General features: G+C 40.7%; 3 protein-coding genes across 4 annotated transcripts in view; 2 read left to right on the forward strand and 1 right to left on the reverse strand.

The window, feature by feature from the left end:
- Positions 1–4156: 4156 nt before the first annotated feature.
- xrcc6 (X-ray repair complementing defective repair in Chinese hamster cells 6) lies at positions 4157–13716 on the reverse strand. Of its 2 annotated transcripts, none has more exons than XM_084079410.1 (13): positions 13593–13716; positions 12670–12767; positions 12067–12176; positions 11353–11494; positions 10759–11013; positions 10177–10363; positions 9394–9580; positions 7836–8004; positions 7434–7595; positions 7064–7193; positions 6597–6697; positions 6059–6178; positions 4157–4988 (listed from the first exon to the last, which is right to left on the reverse strand). In XM_084079410.1, exons 2-13 carry the CDS (start codon positions 12740–12742, stop codon positions 4759–4761), a joined length of 1866 nt encoding a protein of 621 aa, XP_083935536.1. In that variant the 5' UTR covers positions 12743–12767; positions 13593–13716; the 3' UTR covers positions 4157–4758. The 2 variants fall into 2 exon arrangements, with proteins under 2 accessions (XP_083935536.1, XP_083935535.1); XM_084079409.1 differs by having other exon boundaries at positions 12067–12179.
- LOC311060979 (arf-GAP with dual PH domain-containing protein 1-like) overlaps positions 6187–25408 on the forward strand; it is a 314152-nt gene continuing 294930 nt past the window's right edge. Inside the window, exon 1 of the mRNA XM_084079420.1 lies at positions 6187–6348. The gene's annotated coding sequence lies outside the window, so the exon portion shown is untranslated. The remainder of the gene's footprint in view (positions 6349–25408) is intronic.
- Positions 14865–20864, forward strand: desi1b (desumoylating isopeptidase 1b). The gene is made up of 6 exons (XM_084077479.1): positions 14865–15259; positions 16466–16487; positions 16593–16662; positions 16785–16894; positions 17130–17252; positions 17451–20864. The coding sequence occupies exons 1-6, from the start codon at positions 15172–15174 to the stop codon at positions 17533–17535; spliced, it is 498 nt and encodes a 165-aa protein (XP_083933605.1). The 5' UTR covers positions 14865–15171; the 3' UTR covers positions 17536–20864.

Consider the following 25408-nt stretch of genomic DNA (forward strand, 5'->3'; position numbering starts at 1 on the left):
GTATCCTATATTAAAGTTTCGTAGAGGGTCAACCAACGCCAACGGTGGTCGGACGGCACTCAGGGGCCCCGCCTGGGGGCACCGTTGCTCCAATTCACACCAAACTTGCCACAAACACTGTTCATGGATCTGACGAAAATAGTCACACCCAATTGCACTACAGCAGTGTTTAACACCTCAAATGGCCATAACTCGGTGCATGACCATTGCTCTGATCAGTGCAATAATTAGGGCTGGATTTTAAGGTAGCATAGCGGCCTGAAAATCTAGTATTGTAAATCTGTCCTTGTTTTTGATGTGGGAGGTATTTTGCAACTAATTCAATAGGTGTGCTTGCAAACATGATTTAGTTTTTTCCATTGAAAATCCTGAACATTTAAATAGTTTCGTTTAATTATGAAAGACACACAAGAGAGACACTGGAGAACATATACTTTGTGAAAACATATGTGGCCCTCTGCAGAAGAATGCTATACAAATGTCAAACTATTTAAACAAGTCAGCATTGGAAAACATAGAGAAACGGACCAAGATAGTTAACCAAAAGCATCTCTGGTATGTTTAAACCCAAAACTGAAGCAGCAATAACAAATACATGTGGACAGTGGCTAACCCACAGAGTGACAAAAATACCTGAGGCAGCGAATCACCCTTGCACTAAAACTTTAAATTGCACATATAACGTGAATGACACCCCCTGACCCTGTACATTCACTTTGTGACACACAAACTCACAAAGTATTTGTCACACATAGCCCATACAAATCACACGCACAGACACAGACACAGACACACAGACACACACACACACACACACACACACACACACACACACACACACACACACACACACACACACACACACACACACACACACACACACACACACACACACACACACACACACACACACACACACACACACACACACACTTCTCTGCAACTCATGGATGAAATGCCCTCTGATCGCCCACATCTCTACAACACTCTCCACCAGCCGTCCTGAGACCTCTAGTGTCTGCCTCCGAGAGTTAAGCCAGAGTATGCCAAGGTGAGCACCATCAGGACGTGCCACACTGCACTGTCTCCATTAAGCTCCAAGGCAATTCTGATAGCCTCTGCAGCATCCTGTTTGCTCCCACCATCAGGCTCTTATCATCAGTTGGATGCCATCGGGCCCAGGGCTGGACAGCTAAAGGCTCCGGAGGGCCTTGATTGATTGATTGATTGATGTACTTTATTTAGTAAGACATGAGAACAACAGTACATGGAAGTACAAATTCACAATACAAGGTCTAACTGTTGCCCTCCGGGAGGCGGTTTAGAGTCCCTAAATATGAGAAAAACAGGCTAAAGAACTCTTTTGTACATCAGTCTGTTCGGCTTTTAAACCAAAGTCGGTAAACCAAAAGGATTTGTTCTACTGTTCTTGTTTCTGTCTGCTTCTGTGATGTATGTCCTGTAATGTACTTTGTGTAATGTATTGTGTATGTCCTGCCTGTATCTTGAGCGGTGACGTCATGGACACAAAGCAAATTTCGGTGAAAGCTGACAATAAAGTTGTATCGTATCGTATCGTATCGTATAAACTGGAAGACTCATAAAAGCACAGAGCTTGTTTCAAATGAGTTCCCCATGCACACAAATCATGATGACATATAAGAGACAGACAGATATACACAACTACTATAGAATGTCATACAATCAGTTTACAGGTTACTGGTATGAAGAGTGAGAAATATGTGCAAAAGGAGAAGGAGAGAGGGGGGGGGGGGGTAGGTTAGGTTAGGACTTAGACAGGGGCCATTTTCCAATTGCAGCCTCCTGAAGGTGTATCTTTAGGGCTGTTTTGAAAGAGAGTAGGGTTTTACACTCCTTTACTCCTTTTGGTAGGGCGTTCCACATTTTTGATGAATAGCATGAGAACGAGTTACTTCCCTTTGTTGAGCCAAAAAAGGGTTGGACAAGGTTTGTGGAGCTGCCTCTGGTATTGTGATCGTGGACATCATTAACATTTTGGAAGTATTTTGACAAATACAGGGGGATCCCAATGTTGTGATATATCTTGAAGACCAGGCCCATAGCAAGTTGCTGTACTCTGTCCGCAACCCTAAGCCATCCAATCCTATCAAAATGATCAGGGGTTAGATGGATTTTGTAGTTGAGGCCAAGAAGTAGCCTTACAAGTTTGTTTTGGGATGTTTGGAGCCTTGTTTTTAAGGCCTTGGTGGTGTTGTGATACCATGAAGTACATGCATAATCATAATGACCTTGTATGAGGGCCACTGCAAGAGTCTTCAGAGTCTTCTTACTGACTTTACGATCAATACTCCGCAAATAGCGTGTTTTTTTGTGGACCGTTTTGATCGTTTTTTCAGCATTTTTGTCACCAGAGAGGTCAGCCTCCAAGATAGAGCCCAGGTAGGTAATTTCGTTTTTTCTTTTGATGATATCATCACCCGCTTTGATCGTGAAGCTCTCTGCCTTTCTGAGGTTAGGAGTGGACCCAAAGAGGATGCATTCCGTTTTGCCCAGGTGTAATGAGAGCTTGTTGTCGGAGAGCCAGATGCAGATCTTGTTGAGTTCAGAGCTGAGAGTTTTCTCAACCTGCAGCCTGTCCCTGTCCGAGACTAGCAGGGCCGAGTCATCTGCGAAGAGGAACAGGTTGCAGTCGCAGGCTGACGACATGTCATTCACATATATCAGGAACAGTAAGGGTCCTCCCAAACTCTCTTGCTGTCCTCTAGCGATGACCCCAGTAAATCAGAGGTGATGATTGTCATAATCTTTGTCATGCTCCTCTGCCCCTTCTGGCCATGTTCTTCAGCCCTTATTGCTTCCTCTCAGGCTGGGCTATGCTTAAAGGGATACTTCACTTTCAAAAAAACTTTGGGTCATTTTATCGTCTACTCAGGCTTTTGTGAACACCCCAGACAGTTTTTAAGTTGATTGATTCAGTATTTATATATTTGATATTCATGTTGTCAGACCCGCCCACTTCCTATACAAACCTATTATAACTTCAAACTCCATTTTTAACATGTTAGATTCATCAAAAACACCCGTCCTTGGTTCTGGTGATTCACCCTGCCCTCCTAATACGCGAGGGGCCGTGGTTTTTCGATTCCTTTTTTCAGTTATTTTATTAACATTTTTTCATTGTATTACATTTTTTTCATTTTCCAAAAAAGATATTAAAAGTAAATGAAAAAAGTTATCGAAAAAAACACGGCCCCCTCACGTATTAGGAGGGCAGGGTGAGTCACCAGAACCAAGGACGGGTGTTTTTGATTAATCTAACATGTTAAAAATGGAGTTTGAAGTTACAATGGGTTTGTATAGGAAGGGGGCGTGTCTGATAAAATGAATATCAAATATCTAAATACTGAATCAAGCAACTTAAAAACTGTCTGGGGGGCTCACAAAAGCCTGAGTAGATGATAAAATGACCCAAAGTTTTTTTGAAAGTGAAATATCCCTTTAAAATGAATAAAAGTCAGAAAAGGTTAGTTACTATTTTATGTAAAAGTACTTAAAAACAATTAAAGTAAGTAAAAAGCAACTAACTTAAGTGTAACTACTTAAAGTTAATAAAATCCTTAAAAATACTTCAAAGTAACTGAATAAACCTATTTGCACACATACTGTATGGGGCACTACAGCAGTGTTACAGCAGTTTCTAACATTTCAAATGGTCATAACTCGGTAACCATTGCTCTAATAAGGGCAAATAGAGTTGTACCACCTGAATACCAGCACCCACACATCAAATACAGTAGTACCGCCTGAATACCAGCGTCCACACATCAAATAAAGTAGTGGGTGACCTACCTTCAAGTGGCGCTGTTGAGCGCCACTTGAAGTGAATGGACAGAGATTTAACATTGTTCCTCTAGTCTAGTTCATATATAGCTTAATGAAATTAACTCATCAATTGCACACTTCACACTGGGTGTGATTTCTTTATGACTGTTGGCAGGGCAAGGCAGCCTATCCCTGTGTTGATGGTCAGTTGCGTCCACCTGTGTCTAGTCAGAGTCCATGTCTATTTATACTCCCCTGTGTTTATTTCTAACCTTGCGTCACCAGACTTTCCACCTCAGTTCAGTTCTTTGTCATGCAAAAATTACTCAGACCTAAATATTTCCCACTTTTTTTCTTTTATTACAAATACAAGTTTACACGAACAGATCAACATCCTTAACTGATGAAACAGTCTAGTGTACCACCTTCGAAGCTGTAGAAACGGTGCTAGCCTTCACACTCAACAACGTTGTGTGTACTGTATTACAGTATGTATATGGTCATAGATATGAGTTCTGATCAAAAGCACTTAGTGATTTAACTCTTAATACCAGTATCGGCACTTCACAACCAAACTGCACTAGCCCATCATGCCTTGCAAAACATACATGGTTTAACTCTGGGCCCTAATATTTCAGGCAAGAAACCAACTTTTTTTTGCCCACCAATAAAAGTGACTGATATGAAGTCTTTTTGGTTATGATAAACACAGCAGTTAGTAGTCAAGTGTACCAACCATGAAAAATAAAAAAGTAAAACAATTACCTGCATTTGGGTAGTGGTTGGGTTATTAATGGACAATACAGTGAAATATGACAGTGCAGATGGAAGAAAGAAGGACATGACACCAGTTCTGAGCCAGATTGATCTACATGACAATGCAAATAGGTATTTGCCTACAATACATCATAAGTAACTGTAAAAAGCTACTATAGGATTCCCAGTATCCCCTCCTCATTTGCCCATCTGGGCGATAAGCGCATCGATCAGTTCTTGTTTCTTGGTGCCAGTGGTTCGAACTCCAAACTGTTTACAGGCGTCCTTGAGTACAGGCACTGTCAGTTTTCCCAGAGTGCCATTCTGCACGTGTGCTTTGAGGTCATCCGCTGACATCTCCACTTTAGGTTTCTCCACTTTAATTTTCTCCACTTTAGGTTTCTTCTCAGCTCCGCCCCCGGCATCAACTGCATGTCACACACACACACACACACACACACACACAGTACTGTATTTGTCGCCACTTTCAAACAACTAACATTTTTTTATGGCCAAGTCCTAATGTGCCATGAAACGGTGTAAAAGGAGCCCCCTATACTAGTGCCGTTTACAAAACTATTACAACTACCACAATATGTAAAATGTTGATGCTTTAATAATATTGTTCCTGCTGTTCTACATACTGCCAACCAGGTGAAGAAATCACAGATTGAGGCTTTAACCAAATATCCAAGACTATTATGGTTTTATGGAAGATGCTTCAGAACATATTGCTAGTATTGACCACTTCAAATGCTCTAATCTTAAAATAAAAAATAAAAATAGCCTATCTACAAGCTTTCAATGTGTCTTCCATAGAAGACATGCTGGCTTCAATGGAATCCAAATTACTGAACTCAGTCGTGGCGACTGAGAACTAAAATCCATGCCACATGACCAAGACAATTAGACATTTTCTAATGGGACAAAAAAGTTGGCGTAAAGTTTGGCTTAGACGCTAAACTAAACACATCAAAACGGAAAAGCAAATGTTCCCTTCAATATTGATAAGAAATCATATTCTATGGCAACTTTATATACCAGGCAGTAAGGTTCCACTGTGATGTTCTCAACAGTAACCACCCACTGAAGCCAAACCATGTCGTGTAGATTGAGAAAACGTTCATTAGTTTCATCTAGTACAATACTCAAAGCCAATCTTTGACCAATCATAAGTGCAGTTAGCACCAACTTCAAGCTTTGATTTCATCTGTGTGTTTTTTCCTTTTCTTACAAATTTTAGTTTTTGCCAATTCTCCGTGTTTGTTTGTTGTCCCTGTCACTGCCAACCCTGACTTGTTAGTCAATCACATCTCCTCCAGTATATATGGAAATAATTTCACCTGACAGTGAGAAGTTTAGCTGGGAGGGCGTAACACATGAGGAGGAACTCTGTACAGCAACAGAGATCACCCACCCTGCCAGCTTCCCACCAGGGAACATGGCTCACTCCACGGCGGTGGGCAGAAACTTTAGCCCTGCAACATCCCTGACCAACCTGTTTTGCGTTTGGCAGCTGGTTTGGCGTTCTCTGGGTTGTAGTAGGCAGGATAGACCAGGTCCTTTACCTCCTGGACCAAATCACCCAGGCGCTTGTCCATCTGTTCTGTTTTGGGCACTGAGACAGAGAGAGACAGAGACAGAGACAGACAGACAGACAGACAGACAGACAGACAGACAGACAGACAGACAGACAGACAGACAGACAGACAGACAGACAGACAGACAGACAGACAGACAGACAGACAGAGAGAGAGAGAGAGAGAGAGAAGGGGGGGGTGGATGGAGGTAGAGAGAAAAGAATGGATGAAGGGAGGGAAAGAGGGAAGAGATAAAGACAAGGATGGAGGATATGGAAGGAGATAGAGATAAACAGAGATGGAGGGATGGATGTAGAAAAGCGAGGATGTTAAGAGATTAGAGAAGACAGGAGACAGGCTTTGTGAGAGTTGTTAGTTTTGACTGTGTGCCAGCAACAAGTGCAATTCAAGTCCTGTTTGAAATAAAGAATGTGTGTATGCATTTGTGTGTCTCACTGGTGAAGTCTTCAATGGCATCTGGAGCCACCATGTCCAAAGCCAAAGCTTCCAGGTTCCTGTAGTGCTGTTGGAGGACTGGGTTCTCGAACGATTCACTCCTGCAACCATATAGTATTATGTTATGTAGGTAGGCTATTTTCACTATCAGTTGTAGAATAAGTATATAGGGTTTAAGTGGTTAACAATTAACATGTCTGAAAAACACAAGCATCTGTGCATGTCTCATCTTTTCTCAGATGTAAGAAGGGGCACTCCACTGGATTACATGACTGGACGATTAATTGTGCCCAACTGAACATCAAAATTGTAATCTCCACACAGTACTATTGGTTAAAAATGCTGAGAAGTGTGATTCTTCACAGCACCCATTGTGACAGGTAAACACAGCTGTCAAACGTCTGTCTATCAGTGGGGACATCATGCATTTTTCATTATATTACTGCTATATTTACAGAGCAGCTAACCTGTATTTGAAGCGGAGCTTGGCGACGATTTCCTTCATCTTATGCACTTGGGTGTCTGACGCTGTGGGACATTCGGGCTTGTTCAAGGTCCTGATGTCATCAGCAAACGGCAGGAAGATGACATTAAAACCTGATGTACCAAGAGAACGTATGTCCACCATCAGTTAAGGCTTTTTCAGTGAGGCTCTGTAGGAGTCTAACGTTCTATAAGCAGGTTGGTCTGTGTCTTTGTGCCATGCCGTTCCCATGTGGATCCCAAGATCCACATGAGTAGATTTTTCAAATGTTAACAATCACTACATAATTGACCGTATTCACGCGGTGGCAAAATGGCCATTGTGTGAGTATGGTCAGTTCCACAGCGTAGTACCTGGTGGGGTGATCTGATTCTGCCCCTCGTCCATCTCCTCTCTCTGGGGCACCAGTGCCACAAAGAAAGGAGGGGTGTTCCGCCGGCCGATGTACCGACACACAGCGAATAGGTTCCTCTCACTACACCTCTTCAATAGTGCAGTGAACAGACATGCACTTCCTGGGGGTAGAAGATGTAAGAGGAGTGGAACTTAGTGAGCAGAGCATGGCATTAACGCAGTTATGTATTCCATTCCCTGTCTGTGTAATTCTGTGTACACACACACACACACACACACACACACACACACACACACACACACACACACACACACACACACACACACACACACACACACACACACACACACACACACACACACACACACACACACACACACACACACACACACACACACACCTGTGACTTGGCCCTCCTCTGGGTAGAGAAAGCGAGAGGATTGTATGTGGTGGTGCAGCTTGAGTTTCTCCATGGGTTTGAATCCAAACAGAACGAGTCCCGGGTCATCAAACTTCCTTATGGCGTCCACCTCCTCCTTCTCCATCACAATCTGTTTGTTCCCATACGACTACAGCAAACACAGGCACACACTGACACAAAGGCAACACAACAAAAACAATGCAAGCTGTCTTCACCGCCTGCTTTTGAAGATATCCAATCTTTTTTCTTTTTTACCTACATTTTTATCCCACGATTTTTACATAAGAGATGTTAGTTCTATGAACAAAATGTAGTTCTATCAACAAAATACTTCATAAAAATGATGTCATGAGTGAACTGTTTTATGGCACTCTGAACGTTAGAGCTGGTCACTGTATTACTGCTGGAATGGTGATAATTTTTTTTTTTTTACCACGGAAACTCGCTGTTTGTTTACAATCCCCAAATGGCCAAATAGCCGGCAATATACGGTAAAAAATCTTTACTTAACCTGGCAGTAGGAATCCTGAAAAAAGACTAAAGGGCTGCTCACACAAACAATGATAACCACTATATAACTAGGTTAATTACGTGAGCATTCACACTATGATGTGGGTTCTGTAAAGACTTTACGTTTAAAACATTTCCCATGTTGCAATATTATCAGGGGTGCACATAACTGGTGCGCAGGTGCGCATGCGCACCCAAAATAAAAAATGCGTACCACATCAGGCGACGCAAGGCGCTTTTGCGCACCAACAGCTGGGACAGGAATTTCCAAGCTTTTATTTTTTAGCAAAACTAAAAAATAAAAGCCTGGAGATCGAGGCTAGGAATTTACTTCCTGAAGCCACACTCACACAATCACTCTAAAGCACCCGTCGGCCCCATGTACAGCCATTAGGCACAGGGGTAGAGATATGACTCGCATTGCCTCGCTGCGTGCACGCAGCCAGCAGCGGCTGTTAGAGGCACTCGTCACCGATGATGAACGCACCGTAATGGTGCAAAATATGCCGTGAACGTCCCAATCTGGCGGATAAAATCAGCGCAGCAGCACAGGGCACCAACCTTGGGGGCTTTATCTAACAGCGTGAGAAAAAAAAAACGGCGAAAATCGGCGGAATTTAGAAGCAGAGCGTCCTTTTTTTCTCGCCCCCCCCCGTTGACAAAACTGTCCGGTGGGCACCGTGCTGAACCCCCCCCGTTGACAAAACTGTCCGGGCTGACCCCCCCCCCCCGTTGACAAAACGGGACGGGCGCCATGCGCACCAAGTCACATGTCCAGGTGCTCTTCTGCGTACCAGACCTAAAAAGTTATGTGCACCCCTGAATATTATGCAATATAAAGATAATCCGAGATCCCAGATGATTACATTTTGTTTAACCTTAATGATCAGTCTCTCAGCAATGTGGTCTGCCATGTTGAATGTGAGTGATGTGTTGAACGTGAAATTCTGATGGAGTTTGATTGGCTGACAGTGTTTTGATTGTTCATCAACTCGCTCTAAAAGTGATCCCACTGTGGACAGATTACCTGGGCTTTCTTCATTTCACTGGGGAGCAGCAGGCTTCCCGTTTGTGTGTGGAAGGTTCGGGTCTTGCTTCGGACCTGCTCGTTGGTCTCCCGGTACAGCTTAACTGCAGCTGGTTTACGGGCTGTCACTGCAGTGGCATACACACCAACTGCCACGTTCATACCCTCTCCTAGACACATATTCAACCTGGGGGGGGGATATTTCAAAACAAAGTCATTCGTAAACCAATCAAAGAGCAAGCATTGAGCAAGCGTTTTACCAATGGTGGGACAGTAGAATAAATATAGGAGCAGAATTCTCTTCAGGAACTTAGATTATTTATACTGGACATGATGTGGTCTGTGAATGTGTGTGTGTGTGGGGGGGCTTTAAGTGGTGGCCGCAGATGTTCACTAGCTGCGTGGAAACTGGAAAGGTCCTGGCATTGTGTAGAAGTGTCTTTGAGCAAGACACTGAAACCCTAGCTGCTTCCTATGAGCATGTGGGTGCCTTGCATGGTTGCCTCTACAGTTGGTGTGTGAATGTGCATGTAAATGAGTGAATGTAATGCAAATTGTAAAGCACTTTGGATAACGGCACTATAGAAAATGCTGATTATTTAAATAACTATTGAAATCATGTTTGATGTGCACTTGTGCACAGCACATGTGAAAAGTTGATACTTAACTCCAGTCACCTGACACTCTTAATATTAAAAACATGCTCAATTCAGACGTGAACACCTCCCAGCAGAACAGATTTTTCATTGCAAATAATGACAGAAGAGTTGTTTCTGACCCTACCTGGCCAAGGCTCTTTTCTTCATGTCCTTGGCACGCACCCTCTTCTGGAGGTCCTCAAGTCTGGCGCAGGGCTCCAGCTGCATTCCCAGCTCACTCTCGTCCTCTGGAGGACTGACAACGTCGCAGAAGAAGAGCGAGACATCAAAGCCGCCAGGTTTCATCTGGTGCATCAGGTCAATGACAACACCTAGCAGAGACAGGACAGGGTGAATACACTGCATCTCTATTTGTGACAAAAATAATGTGTTTTTTTCGATATGAATGCAGTATTTCGTCTCTGTAGGGTGGAAAGCTCATATGTCCAAAACTGTTACTTTTCAGGATTCAAATTCAAAAATAGCAAAAGTAGCTGATCTACAGGGGATCTGCTACATTTGATGCTTTTGTGTGACGCTGTAGTATGATCAAGTAGGGCATTAACTTACGAAAAAAGACAAAAAAATGTAATATAGAGATAAGGTTTCTGGCCAACAGCAACGATTTGTAAATAAAGCTAATGAACCATCTTTTCTCTGCGCTTACAATGTAAAACACAAAATGGCCCTTTATGCAACCTTGCATAATCCCTTGCTTTAAACCCACCAGTTTCTTTGAGGTCGCTGGCCTTGGTGCGTGCCTGGCGGTCCTTGGAGCTGTCGCCACCATGCGGCTCATCCCTGCAGGTGAAGATCATGAGGCGCTTGTGTGAGAGCCGTAGCTTGATGTCGCTGTAAAGGTTGGAGCAGCACCACAGGGCATCACCCAGGGACATCTCCCCCCCGATGCCCATGGTCTCTTCCGCCAACTGAGCACCCTTACTCCCACGCAGGGCGTCTACTTCCTGCACCCTCTTAGCACCTGGGAGGAAATTACGGTAAAGAAGGAGGAAGACACAGAGAATGTGGATGTGGAATAGAATGGAGATGTTGGGTCACTATGAAGGAAAAACAAAATATTACTATGTCATAATAAATTAATATTAGAATATAGTCTTTCTCATCTTGTATTACTGCTGACATTTTCCTGCTGAGCTAAATATGTGAACACATTTATTGAAGAGTTCTACAGAAGAACCCTTATCCCTGGCAGTATTATTGCCATGCACTACCAACTGAACTACACTGAGTATAATATATCCTGTGCTTATATATGACCCTGCTTTGGTACTGGCTGTAAAACATCAGTCCACGCTCTTACCTGGTTCGTCAAGGTCGTGATACACATAGACATGTTTGAAGGAGTTCCTGGGGTTTTTGCTCTGCTTTGTTCCATAGAACACCAAGGCCACCAGGTCCCTGTGGCTGCTGATGATCTTGCTGCTGTACACACTGCGTACACACTACAAGTAGAGGACAAGACACAAGGTTTTGTTATCCTTATTCTACAGATATATTGGATTGACCAATATATCAAGTTGATATTAGCATTTTGTACCATATATGGATCAGTGGATAAGGACGGTGTTAATGCTTTTTCAACCATGTGAATTTTCAGTTTGTTTCAAAATTAATAAATATATATGGCAATTATATGGTGTAATTCAAAATGTTTCACGTGTATTTTGAATGGATAGAACATATAACATTTCAAGCACAACTCTTAAGTATAGGGTTTGTTACATTAATTATGTATACCGTAATCTTTGAGATAGAGGGAGTCATTTGGTTGATATAAGCCCATCGGCCTTCCTGTTATCCAGAATATTGGAATTGTTAACAGCCTTGAAAGATCCATATTGTACGACCTCTAGCTAAAATTGTTTTAACTGGGCACAAATGCTCTCATACAGTAACGCTCCACTTCACACCCACAGTCTTCTACAGCCAGGCATTGAACAGCTCCACTGAGTGCTACCATGCATTTTGTCCATCCGGATTTCTCTGGCCTGTCCAGGGATTGAAGTGGACTTACCTGCATGGTCATGTCAAAGTTAGAAGGTTCTCCATCTTCTCCTTTGATAAACATCTCCCTGGAAGCATCAACCAAGAACACCAAGCTGTCTCTCCCTGTGACCTTGTACTCTCCTGGACATGCGGACAAGAACAAGTACCCTATTCAGTGTGTCAATAATCATACTACTTATATTTGGGGATATTTTAACACTGGAAGCACTTAATGGTACTGTATGTCTTAAAAGTTGTAGCGCCCATGCAAAATACTATTCCTATGGCCGCTGCATATGAGATGGATCAAATGCATTATGGTAATGTGTGTAAGTGTGTGTCTGCTGAAAAGTACATTTACGTGTCGCTAAGCGACTCGTTGTGAGCTTGTAGATCTGCTAATTCCAAAGCATTTTACATGGAATTTTATTTGGAAACTAGCGAAATGGAACATTTTGCATAATGAGTACTTTTACTTTTGGTACTCTTAAGTACATTTGACTTTTATACTTTTTACTCAAGTAAATTTTGAATACAGGACTTGTACTTGTAACAGAGTATGTCTACATTGTGGTATTGATGTGAGTACTTCTTCCACCACTGACGAGTACTCAAGATCTTGTCTCTGTACCTCCAGATTCATCTCCTTCCTCCCCCTCATCCTCGTCATCCTCATTCTGGTAGTAGGCGTTCCACTCTGCCATGGCTGCTGCCTGCTATCCTCTGGTGCTGTCAAATCAATGGACAAAATCAACAATTACTAAGAATGGTCAAGATTTGTTCACATATAGGGACACACACTTACATAAATAGTACATACACAATACAGAGTTGTTATTGCGTTGTTATAACTTCTTTGCGTTTATTGTGGTTAATTTCTTCTGAATAAGAACAAGAAATGTGCAGAAAACGGATTCAATCGCAAACATTAGTTCCACTAAACTTATTAGCTGGCTCGGAGTCCTTGCTTGTTTGCAGATCGGGTTAAAATGCTTTTTTTATTGAACAATACGGAACATATGGGTACTTCTGAGGGACCGTACATAATTGTAACATCCGTGGCCATGGGGTAAGCACTTTATATTTGAAATCTGAACGTGTATGTAGATGTACGGGCCAAAAAGGGGTAAAGTGCAAACACTATGTTGAAGTTCATCCATGACGGTCCGTCTTGGATCCATGGCTATACCTTAGCCTGGTTCCATACCATAGACCCCGCCCACTCTCTGAGTGGACATGCAGCTTCGGTGATAATCAAGCTATGGCTACCTTGGATCAAGACTATCATAGATGTATTTTATCGAGTCTGACTTTTATTTTCGTATCATATGCAAATTTAAAAATCGATCAAATACATCTATGATCCATGGCTAACACACACATACAAACCGATAGACTGTTCTGCAACTATATGTCTTTCATAATCATAACACAAAGGATCAGCTTCATACAGAGTCTGCATATGGTTCAAACTTTGAACCGTAAGCAGAATATGTCCTATGTTGTTTGTGTCTTTGAACTTCAAAGACCGTGAATGAGTTTAGATTACATTACCTGATCTTGTTGAAAAGTGTGGTCAGAAGTCCAAACTATAGTACAAATGAATGGTATCTTCTATCCTCTCCAGAAGATATGTTGTCACCTATCCTCTCCGCGCGCATCCTCTCCTCATTGAAAACACCGAACAAAAAGAATAGGAAGTGGATGTATTCATGTTTTTTTCCTCTGTGCCAAATATGTGCAACTCCAACGTTGGCATAATTCGACACTGCCCTCTGCTGTTACAAATGAGGTATTGCATAGATTAAGGACTAGGAAATACTGATACTACTCTGGTTTGGAAATGTACTGAATTTACTGGCGTATTTTGCTCCCTAATCTAATGCTTTCTATGAAATCTAGGGGTATTTTATCAAATAAGTTTATTTACAATAAATGAAAATGTCTCCCAGTATTGTCAATTGATGATAATTAAACACTTTTATTTTTTACATTTTCCCATCGTCCAGGTATGTGGATAAAAAAACAATTATTTGTTTAACATTGAGACTGGACGCACAGCGGCACAGGTGATTGTTTCACGCAATCAATTCCCAAAAGTAAAAGTACCCATTGTGCAGAATGTCCCATTTCCCAGAATGTCCCATTTCAAGTTGTCAAATGTATAAAAATCTTTTTGAAAATAGCAGATCTACAAGCTCACAATGCTGTGACGCATTGTGAGTTTATCTGCTATTTTGAAATGGCCGAAATGTAGGCTGAAGTGGTTAATGTATGTTTTGTAATAATAATCAAAATCTACAAAGTAATTGCTTAAAGTTTCCAAATAAGTGTAGTGGAGTAAAAGTACAATATTTGCCTCTTGAGATGTAGTGGAATAGAAGTAAAAGTATTGGAAATTGGAAATACTCAAGTAAAGTACAAATACCTCAAAACTGTACAGTATGAGGTCAGCTCACTACTTAACCTTTTTACATTTTCCCATCGTCCAGGTGGATAACAATATCATATATATACAGTGGTGGGAAGAAAAACATTTTTTTGTTTTACTTAAGTAAAAGTACAAAAGTATTGGCATCAAAATAAATAAATATATATATATATATATATATATATATATATATATATATATATATATATATATATATATATATATATATATATATATATATATATATATATATATATATATATATGATTACCCATATACATACATACTTATGTATTTGTATTTAATTGGTCACGTGTTTTCTGCTGACTGACTGTCGATGATGATGTAAGGCAGTTTACATCTGGTACGGCCCGTCCTACTGTACTGTTGTTTTGAATGATTCATGGTGACACAGCACCAGCTGTAGGTCTGTCAGTACAGTAGTAGCCGGGGGCTATATATAGCGTTCGCTGTCTTGCGATACTTCCATTGATGTATTCTTCCTAAATCTATCATACAGAAAAGAAGCTTTGTGGACTTCATTTGTCAGTGACTTCCCTTGTGTATGTTTTAACGGATCTAGATTGTATTCAGTTTGTTTACTACTATAGCCATTAGCTGTAGCCCGGGCTAAACCGTGGTGGTGGTGGGGTTTAAAAATAACGTTGCTGGACATTTTGGATCGAGTCCATCTGAATCATCATGGATCAGAACAGCTCCTACCCGGTCAAACTGTACATCTACGACCTGTCAAGAGGCATGGCTCGGCAGCTGAGCCCTCTGATGCTAGGTGAGTTGCTAGCGTGTTAGCATCCATTTGCTATGTTGGATTACTGTATGTACCCAGTGGTGGAAAGTAACTAAGTACATTTACTCAAGTTTTTTTTAGATACTTTTACCATACTGGAGTATGTCCAATTTTTAATAATTTTACTTCTTCTCCACTACACCTCAGAGGCAAATACCCTGCATTTACTCCACTACAATTATTTGAAACTTTAGTTAGTTACTTTCATTTCAGAACCACTTCAGCCTTATTTATACTTTGGCTTTTTGAACATCTACAAGCTAACAACGCGTTGCATGCGTTGCGCTTGTAGATCTGCTATTTTCATACATTTTAGACATGATCATTTTTGAAACGGAACATTCTACATGATGAGTACTTTTACTCTAGATACTTAAGTATATTTTGATGGCAATACTTTTGTATTTTTTACTCAAGTAAATTTTGATTACCGGACTTTTACTTCTAACGGAGTATTTCTACATTGCATTGCAGTAGCGAGTAGCCAGCCTATTGATACTTTTACTTAAGTCACACATTTGAGTACTTTTTCCACCACTGACTGTACCTCCCCAACCCTGGTTGGACAGCAGCACCTCACACTCACAGCCGATGAATGAGATGCCATGCAGAGACGAATTCTATGTTATTGAGGCCGGTGGCACTTTAAGGGGATCATTCTTTCGTACACGTAATTAACGCTTAATTAATGATTAACTCAACTCATCCATTAATTCGTCATGATTTTATAATGAACTCATCATTCATTCCTGGTCCTCACCATTAACTAATGGTGAAGTCATTATAGGCCTATATGACTTGACCAAGTGGACGCTATTAAACCGCTCCACTTCTGTCTATGCCCAGGATGAGTGCTTAGACGGGTACTAGGAGGAGGGTCTGTCTCTGGTGGTCGTTCAGAGACCCACCATCCTCCCTACTCATCCTGGGCGTAGAAGTGGAATTGTGAAATATCATCCTATATTTTACTTGGTTAATTTCACCTTTAGTTAATGGTGTGGACCAGCAATTAATGATGAGTTCATGATGAATTAATGTATGAGTTCATGATGAATTAATGTATGAGTTCATCATTAATTCATCATTAATTAAGCAGTAATTACGTATGAATCTGCCCCCTCAAGTCAAGTGTTACTGTTTGATATCTTGCTGCATATGTCTAATGTCAAATATTTCTCGGTTTTACAGGGAAGCAGCTTGATGGAATATGGTGAGTTCAGTGCGTATTATGTCTTAAGATTTGATCTAAGTATAATGCCACATATGATTGTGATGAACCTTTATTTGTCTTGGTTGTACTGAAAATGTGTTCTAGGCACACTGCCATTGTGGTCCATGGAGAGGAGTTCTTCTATGGGGGTGAGGGTATCGCTAGCTGCATGCCTGTAAGAATCATTGAACACTATTACCATATACCAGTGTTGCTTGTAACAATTAAGAGAATACAAATACATAAAAAGACTTAAGTGTGACAAGTGATAAGTGGTGTGTCTGTGGGTGTCCCTAGGGTGGAACGCAGCTGGGTGATCCCAACTCCATCGTGGAACTTGGTTACACAGAGGTAAACGAAGAGATTTTCATGGAGTACCTGTCCTCCTTGGGAGAGTCCACATACGGGTAACTGTCAAAGAAGAGACTGTCAATGTCCCGTTTTACCCATGTAAATGATTTCACTTCTGTCTCCGGCCCCCTCTGTTATCTGTTATCTGTGCACATCTGTTGGCTCACTTAATCTTCTACTGCCACCCGCCCTCCCTCCTCCGCCCCTCTCTCTCCTTGTGCTATCTATTATTGCTGTCTCTTTCACATTCTGTCTCATTCTTACTTTCTTTCTCTTTCATTCTCTGTACAGAGGGGACCGGTATCACCTGTTTGAGCACAACTGCAACACCTTCAGCAATGATGTAGCTCAGTTCCTCACAGGAAGCAAGATCCCTGCATACATCACAGACTTGCCATCTGAAGTACTGTCAACGTGAGTCAGAGGCTTCGCTGACACAATAACATCCCCTTCTGTCTCCCCTTTATTGTTTCTGACTCTCTCTCCCCTCTTTTTCTCTTGTCTATCTGCCTCTCTGCCATAACACACATTTGTTTTTATTTCAACATCTATTCATTCCTCAACATGCTGTATGACTATGGTGTATGTGGTCTGTTGTGCTTTGCCCCACAGGCCATTTGGCCAGGCTCTCCGTCCCATCCTGGACTCCATCACCATATCTCCTCCAGGAGCCAACAGCTTCAGCGGACAGAGATAGACGGGAGTGTGTCCTATAATTCTAAGATTGAGGAAATACTAGAAGTGTGTTGACTTAAGGGGTGGGTTAAGGGTGTGGGGGCTGCGTTATTTTCCTGTCCTGGGTGGGATGACGTCTGGAGCTCTGGGTCTGTGTTCACAAAGTTGTAGTGCTGATACAGGATCAGTGGCAAATCTCTTAATTGTTCATCAGGACTGTGTTGAACTGGGGACTGGGAAAAAAGAGGAAACAAAGATCATCATGATCATAGCGCTAGGTATTATAATCACGATACCTATTATGATCATTAGTCAGATTTTAGTTGTTTTAATTGAAATTGATTCATAATTTAAGGAAAACTTTGCTGATTTCCAACCTGAATCCCATTGTTCTGTTGTTAGGAGATCAATAATATAGTGTGACGAAAAAATATCCTAAAATACGCTTCTGTGTATTTCTCAGCGGAATGTTGATGCCGAAACAGAGACGCCAAACGCGTCATCTGGCGATTCTATAGGCTCTATCAGAAGAATGGGAACAATGGAATTTAGGTTGAAAACCAGTAAAAACTAAAATTAAAATGTTCTACTAATGTCAGTTGTGAAAAATGATTTATATACACGTATTTATGTAGACCCAACCACTTCCAACCTGGCACCCCTATTTTGTGCATGTCATTGGCAAAACATTTTTTTTTTTAAATCTGAAAATAGCAGATCTATAAGCTCACACCATGACGTAATGCAACACATGAGCGTGTAGATCAGACATTTTTGCCATCAGTGCTTAATTGAGCAGCCCTCATCTGAAAGACTGTTTCTTATCAGCATTGATATTCTGGCACTGCAGGCTTTGTGAATACAGTCCCTAGTTTTTTTTTATGGGACAAGGCCCTTCAATATGGTAGCCTGTCAGACAGTGGTTTACAATGGCCTTTAGCCATGGACCTCTGCTTGACATGTGTAGACAACTGCTTATTGCCATTTCTTAACCTCATCAAAGGACATTGACATCACTAAATGTGCAGACACTGTATCCTTTGTGGGAACCCCTACAGGATGACTTGTCCTCTATTTCTTGTTCGAGACTGTAAGTTAACCTAACCTCCTTAACTTATTCAGTAATATACCAGCAAAGCCTGACTGATCCTACACTAACCCAGCCTTAAAGTGATCTAAACTTGGGCCTTGTCTTTCACTCTTATCCCATCAAATGCATGACCACTCGGAGCTCCTTAGGGTGGATCGTGCAGCTTATTATGTCAGCAGACCATGATGAGATGCCACAGTGTATATAAAGTATATATATACTTATATATTTCCCCCCTTGTTACCCTACTGTACATCTCTTCATGGTTTCTCATTATAGCTTGCAAAGTTCCCAGTGTATAGTACACTATGCACTTTGATGAATGTCAGATATGTATGAGTCACTCTTTCCTATCAGGAAGCTATTTATTGCCATCAGTTGCAACTTTCTTGCTTTTTTGTGAGAATCTTCTGTTAATATGCCTAAACTTTATTTTTTATCTTCCATGATTGTGGATATTACAATGACTGTTGGGCCACTATTATAAAGACCTCACAGAATGTTTGCACAGTCATTAGCAGCGATAATGAGAGTTACAGCTCTGTGTTGTTGAAGAGTGACAACAAAAGTGATTGTAAACTTACCTCTCTAACCTGATCATATCCTCATTGAAAATCATATAGTGTGATTTCTGGTCATATCCTCACTGAATAGTGTGATGTATTATCCTATCCTCATATCCTCACTGTATAGTACCATATAGTTAGCCTGGCATTGGCCAGACTGATAACGTGGATTCACTCTCACGTTCCTCGCCGGTATCAGTCTGGACTTCGGCCCATAGGGAGTGAGTATGAAAAATCAGAAAATGATCGGGCCAATCACTGACTGCGTTTCAATTGCTGTCCGAACAGTGAAAAGCATCAAAATCATTTTCTGATTCCTCATACTCACATTAAGGCTACCATATAGTGTGATTTCTGATCATATCCTCCCTGTATAATGCCATATAGTGTAATTTATTTTCCTCCCACTGCTCAGAAATATTAGTCATTTTCTTTAGTTTATTAGGGTAGCTTGTGTTACCATTTTTAGTGGTATTGGAATTGGAATTCTTTCAACATGGCGGCATGTCCTTTATAATCATACATGTAGGTAACTGATTTTCAAACATTCTGTGACAGTCTTCTACAACAAAATTGAGAGCATTAATTTAACTCCAGAAGTGTAACTAAAAATGGATACGGAAGGGTGCATTTTTACACTTTCACAGTTGAATGAACTCTCTTTGTGGATCCAGGTAACAGTTTGAGCGAGCCAGAGTTTCAGATGAATGTAAATTTGTGGTGTTTTGGTTATATTATTAGGATCAACCACAGACCCAAAGCTGTTTAACTCACTGCTGCACAAGACTAGGTGGGTGGGCTTCAGCAGGGTTTCATATTAATGCTTTGTCATCCTATTTTTGTAGCCCCCCCCCCATATCTCCTATTTTCATTGTGTCATTTTCTTTTTTCTTACGTAAATTATTACCATGCAGTACCATAGTCATGTACCTCATTGACACTCCCAAGAATAAGGCTAGGAGGAGGATACACGTGCAGAGGAAGGAAGGAAAGTTTGTGGAGTGTTTCAGAAGGCTGATTTTATTGTATTTCTTAAGTAGGAAGACACCAATTTAAACGCACTTAATGGCATTCGTCCTTGTATTGCGCATATTGGGAAATGCACAATTCTCAGAAAATGTTAGCTCTCTCAAGAGATTGTATTAAAATATAAAGCTGTTTGAGACGCTCAACTCTTGTGTAATATACACCCTCAGGACCATCTCCTAACCTCAGAGCGCTATATGATGTGATTTTAAAGCAACACAACTGTGCATCTTTCTCAATGTTTCAGCAACAATGTCCAAGAGAATTTATGAATTTTTGGTCAGTTTTCCAACAACAGAGGCAGCATATCAACATGGAACCTTGTCAGTCAAAGGATTTGTACTGTTTTAATAGCTCTGATACAGTATGTCTGCATGAGGAGTTATGCCAACTGACCTTTACTGATTTGTTTTGTGGCCATCAATAGCACCTGGTTTTTGTGTTTTTAAATACACTTAATGTTTCTGTTACCGTATATCTACCTATTCTAACTTTTTGGATAAAACGTTTCTTTTGTGACTTAAATATTTTCCCCATGATGTTGTCATTGTGATCCTGAATATAATTTGTTATGGTATTACTATGAATAATCAAGCTCAGACATATGGTGTACTTCCCATTTGTTATTTGAGTCAAGTTTTAATATTAAAAACACCTTTCCTGACTTTATTCTTATGTTTTGAGTTTTTTTTTCTTTTTAACTGAATAGACCAATTATTTGTTTACTAACATTTAGACTGGACGCACAGGTGATTGTTTCACGCAATCAATTTCCAACCTGTTTTGGGGTGCGCTGGTTTCAGCACACCCCAACCCCCTCTTGTGTGTTGGCTAGTGAGGCGCGTCCTAGCGAGAGCTGATAGAATGGGTTTCATTGCGCGCATACTGGTTGCACGCATACTGGTTCTTATCAGTGTGACGTTGTCTGTTAAGGGGTCTATGGGTTCCCAGATTGCTACATTGGCACACTGGAAAGTCTGCAACAGTACACTAAACGGAACCTTAATTGGTATCATATTGGGAACACCTGTGTGTATCCTAGCTACTACAAGTCATGGCTGTTGGAGGACTATTCATCTTTGTCAGCTACCCCATGGGTAACCTACTGTATACCTCCGTGTTGGAGGAGTGGTGTGTGAGTCAGTGTGACAGATTGTTGGTGAGTCTATTTCGTTTTTGGTTTTGGTAAAAACATGGAGTCTTTGGAGCTGTACCCTTGGCATTTTGTTTCACGTAATGATGAGAAAATACACAAGATGGCGCCAGAGGTGTACGTAATTAATCGACCGTAAATAACATGAAACACGTTTTGTAATCTTTCCTTTCCATGCTTATTTGATCAGTAAAGCCACTGGCCATTCTCTCTAATCAATACCTTCCTTTTTTAAGTGTTCACTCTTTGTCATTGACTTCCCCCCCAGCCTGTCCACAGCCATCCTCTCAGTAGACCGAGTAGTAGATAGAAATGGTACCACCATGTTATAATGAGCATTGGTGAGGACCAATTAAATCAAAATAAGGTTGAAAATGGGTGGTCCTTTAAGCACTACTATCTCTGGACAAAATGTATTTAGTTTTTATTTATTTATTTAGGCTGTAGCTACAGCCTAAATATATAATTTAGGTTTAGTTTTGGGTTTATTTAGGTCTAAATTTAATAGGTTTAATTTTGCAAATGTAAAATGATGGGGGCCGTAATATTTTGACAACCAAAAATAGTGCACTACACACAAACTGACCTACTGAAGAATTTATTTGGTGAAAGGTCAAAGTTCAGAGAAATTAACATGTGTTGAGTTGTCCTGTCTGTGATTGTGAAGTGAGATTTCTCCAATTTGGCTCAGTAAAATATGACTATGTTTACCAGTGACATCATATCATATGACCTTCTCACATGGTTAGAAAATAAAAAGTGAACTGATCTGCTGAGGAATCTTTATGGTGAGTTCAGAGAAATGTTTTTGTGATGAGTTGTGTATGTCATTGTGAAGTGAGATTTTTCCAATTTAGCACAGTCAGTATGTTATGTTACCATATGTTAACCAGTGATAGACCAAATTGGAGAAATCTCACCTAACAATCACAGACACAACTCATCACATATCCGTTTATTTGAACTTTGACCTTTCTCCAAACAAATTGCTCAGTAGCTCACATGGTTAAAAAAAGTGAACTGACCTACAGATTTGTTTGGTGATAAATGAAATTATGACCTGAATCAATATTTAGCTTTGCATCAATAAAATATCTTGCTATTTGATAACCCAGGCAATTACGCACTACACACGATGATGCACAGATCTACAGGAAGGTTTTTTTGTCCTACCAGCCAGAGAGGAGGATTGTCTCCATATTTTTTCCCCCCAATTTAGTTGTACTGGGTTCCTACAGTTTCACGACTGTAAATGCAGTCCTGGCGGATGTTAATTTGAGTGACTCACAGCCATTCCTCCATTCTAAACAATAGCCTACATTTTATTTTCATTGATTAATGTGTTAATTAACTGTTAACTAGTTTTGGTTAACAGTTACGAAAAAACTCTCAAAATGGTCATCCCTATGCCATTGTTTTTGTACAACCAACCATCGAATAATTATTTATTTAACATTTATTTTTTCATCGAAATATTGAATGTGTTCCAGAGGCCACAGGAAAGCCTTTCATATTTGAGCAGTATAGTAGGCCAAGCACATATAGTTCTACATTTCACAGATAATGAAACGCATGCAACAGTCTTGAAGTAGTTTCTCAATCTTCTATTTAATCTTCAAAAATGGCAACATTTCAGTAAAGAACATCTCTGGGTAAAAATGTGTCTTTTATTCATAGTAAGAAGTAGGCTACGTTTTCTTCCTTTTTTACCTTGTTACTAGAACTCCACTCTACCCTTGATTTTCCTTTTATATCACATCTTTATTCATGAGTTTATACATGCTTCACACCTCCGTTCCTGAAGTCTTTGATCCTCCACTCTGTACCATAAGACCCAAAATACTGTTGGTATTCATTATCACCATCTATTTGAGGGCTAGACCTGGGACACCAGACAGTTCAGTTACCAGCTCCATAGTCCGACGACCGCTGCTTTGAATGGCATGTTTTTCAGTTGAGTTAACCAAAAATAGGATGCATTTCCTTATTTCAGTTAATGCAGATAACTCATATCTGGAGCAGTGGCGTACCCACCATAGAGGCAGGGTAGGCTGCCGCCTGCCCAACTAAAATCTAGCCTCCCCTAGAAAATAAACCAAAAGACTGAAAAACAGGCAGTGAAAAAAATCCAAAGAGATTAGTGGCCATCGGACCTCCTCGTCCATTCACGCGGTTAGGCAGCCAATCACTACTGTATCCATTCAGCAGAGCAACGTCGCCTATAGTGATGCAAATGTATGCCTTTATCTTCATGGGGTGCCAGGAGTGCCAGGTGTCGGGGTCGGGGTCTGGGCCATCACCTGTACTCACCTGGCATAAAAGGGTCTGAGAGCAGCTTGAGCCATTAAACTACAACATGAAGAGACCACCGCTGAATAATTGATTGATTGATTATACTTGCATATTGTTTTTATTAACGTTTTTCAGTTTTGTAGTCAGTGTAGTGTTGTTGTTAACTTGTTTATCCCGAGATTTCCCCCCGACATTTTTCCCAGAGTACTAGGTTTCCTAGTAGTTTAGTAGGTCAAATACGTTTCTTTATGTGGTTATTTCACCTAAGGCAACGTCCAAAATCCTGATCATAGAATATGGCATATTTGCAACATTGAAACATTTCAGTTCATTTAAAAAGCTCACTGTAGTAGAATGCAGTCACGATATGAACATAAGATGCAAAATGTGGGTTCCTCAAAGACTTATAATTGGAATTAAGAGTAATTTTAAATAACCTGCATTGTAATTTTAGATATCATTGAATATCGAAAAAGACAATTACAACATATATTGCAGATGTTCTGTGTCCTGTCACTAAAGTACAAATTCACAAAACTATCAGACAAAGGTACAACACCTGTAGCATCCCATTATTGCGGTAGAAGATACCTATTGCACAACTTAAAAAATATACTTCTCTTTCCCTAACTTTTAGCCATTTGACATGCCACATGAAATTATATTTCTTTCCATTTGACATCAACATCATTTCAGTTAATTATAAATATTATGAGAATAAAAATGTATTACTCAGTTTAGTTAAAGCCCTTATACAAACAATATATAACCATAGTAAAAGTCCCACTTCATGCATTTATTCTGTAGCCATTCGCAGCCAAACTTCTGATGGCTGAAAAAGAGATTTGTTCTTGTTTTTCAAACAATATAATTTGAGCACTATTATGGCCAAGGCTGTAAAGAGTGAGACCTCTTGAATTGCTACTTCTGCAGAACAAAAAACACATTTTTATATGCTTTTACCTGAAATTCATTAAGGGACAGTATTGTTAGGTTGGTTAAAAGTTGGAGTTCATTTGGAAAAATACTTAACACTTTGACATTTCAATGGTAAAACACTTATATGAACCTGAACCCCCCCCCCCCTATATGTTACCCTTATCCTCCCAGCTCATATTGTCATACTGTATGTTTGTGTTGTGTGTCATTGAACATACTCGCATGGCAGGCATTTTGCTCCAACTTCATACATGTGAAAATGGTTAGCTGTGCGGTGTACCTCTGGTGGTACATTGTCAAGAAATGTCTGTTTGAAAATAAGCGACTGGTGTTACTGGCATTATACTGCTACTTGAGGGAGCAATAGAAGGAAGAGATGCATTTGGAATTATAGGGCACAAACGCAGCAAGCTAGTGTGTATAGTGCTTGTATGTGGACAGTGATAACTGTTGCAAATGTTTCCAATTCTGAATTGATCCTGCAACAATATTTGTGCTGTAGACAAATGCCTGTTGAATTTCATACGTGTGTGTGTGTGTGTGTGTGTGTGTGTGTGTGTGTGTGTGTGTGTGTGTGTGTGTGTGTGTGTGTGTGTGTGTGTGTGTGTGTGTGTGTGTGTGTGTGTGTGTGTGTGTGTGTGTGTGTGTGGGGGGGGGGGGGGGGGGGGGCTCAGCCTGTGGCATGACACCCATACAACCATGCAGCATAAACTCTCCGCGAGTGTGACTTGTCATTTGGACCAGTAGTCATGCATGCGGGAAAGCTAACTGGAGTCATCTGTCTCTGAGGGGTGTGTGAGAACTCTTAAAGGAGCACTTCACCCATTTT

The sequence above is a fragment of the Gymnoscopelus microlampas genome (genome assembly GCF_963454915.1).
Source record: "Gymnoscopelus microlampas genome assembly, chromosome: 14".
Taxonomy (NCBI): Eukaryota; Metazoa; Chordata; class Actinopteri; order Myctophiformes; family Myctophidae; genus Gymnoscopelus; species Gymnoscopelus microlampas.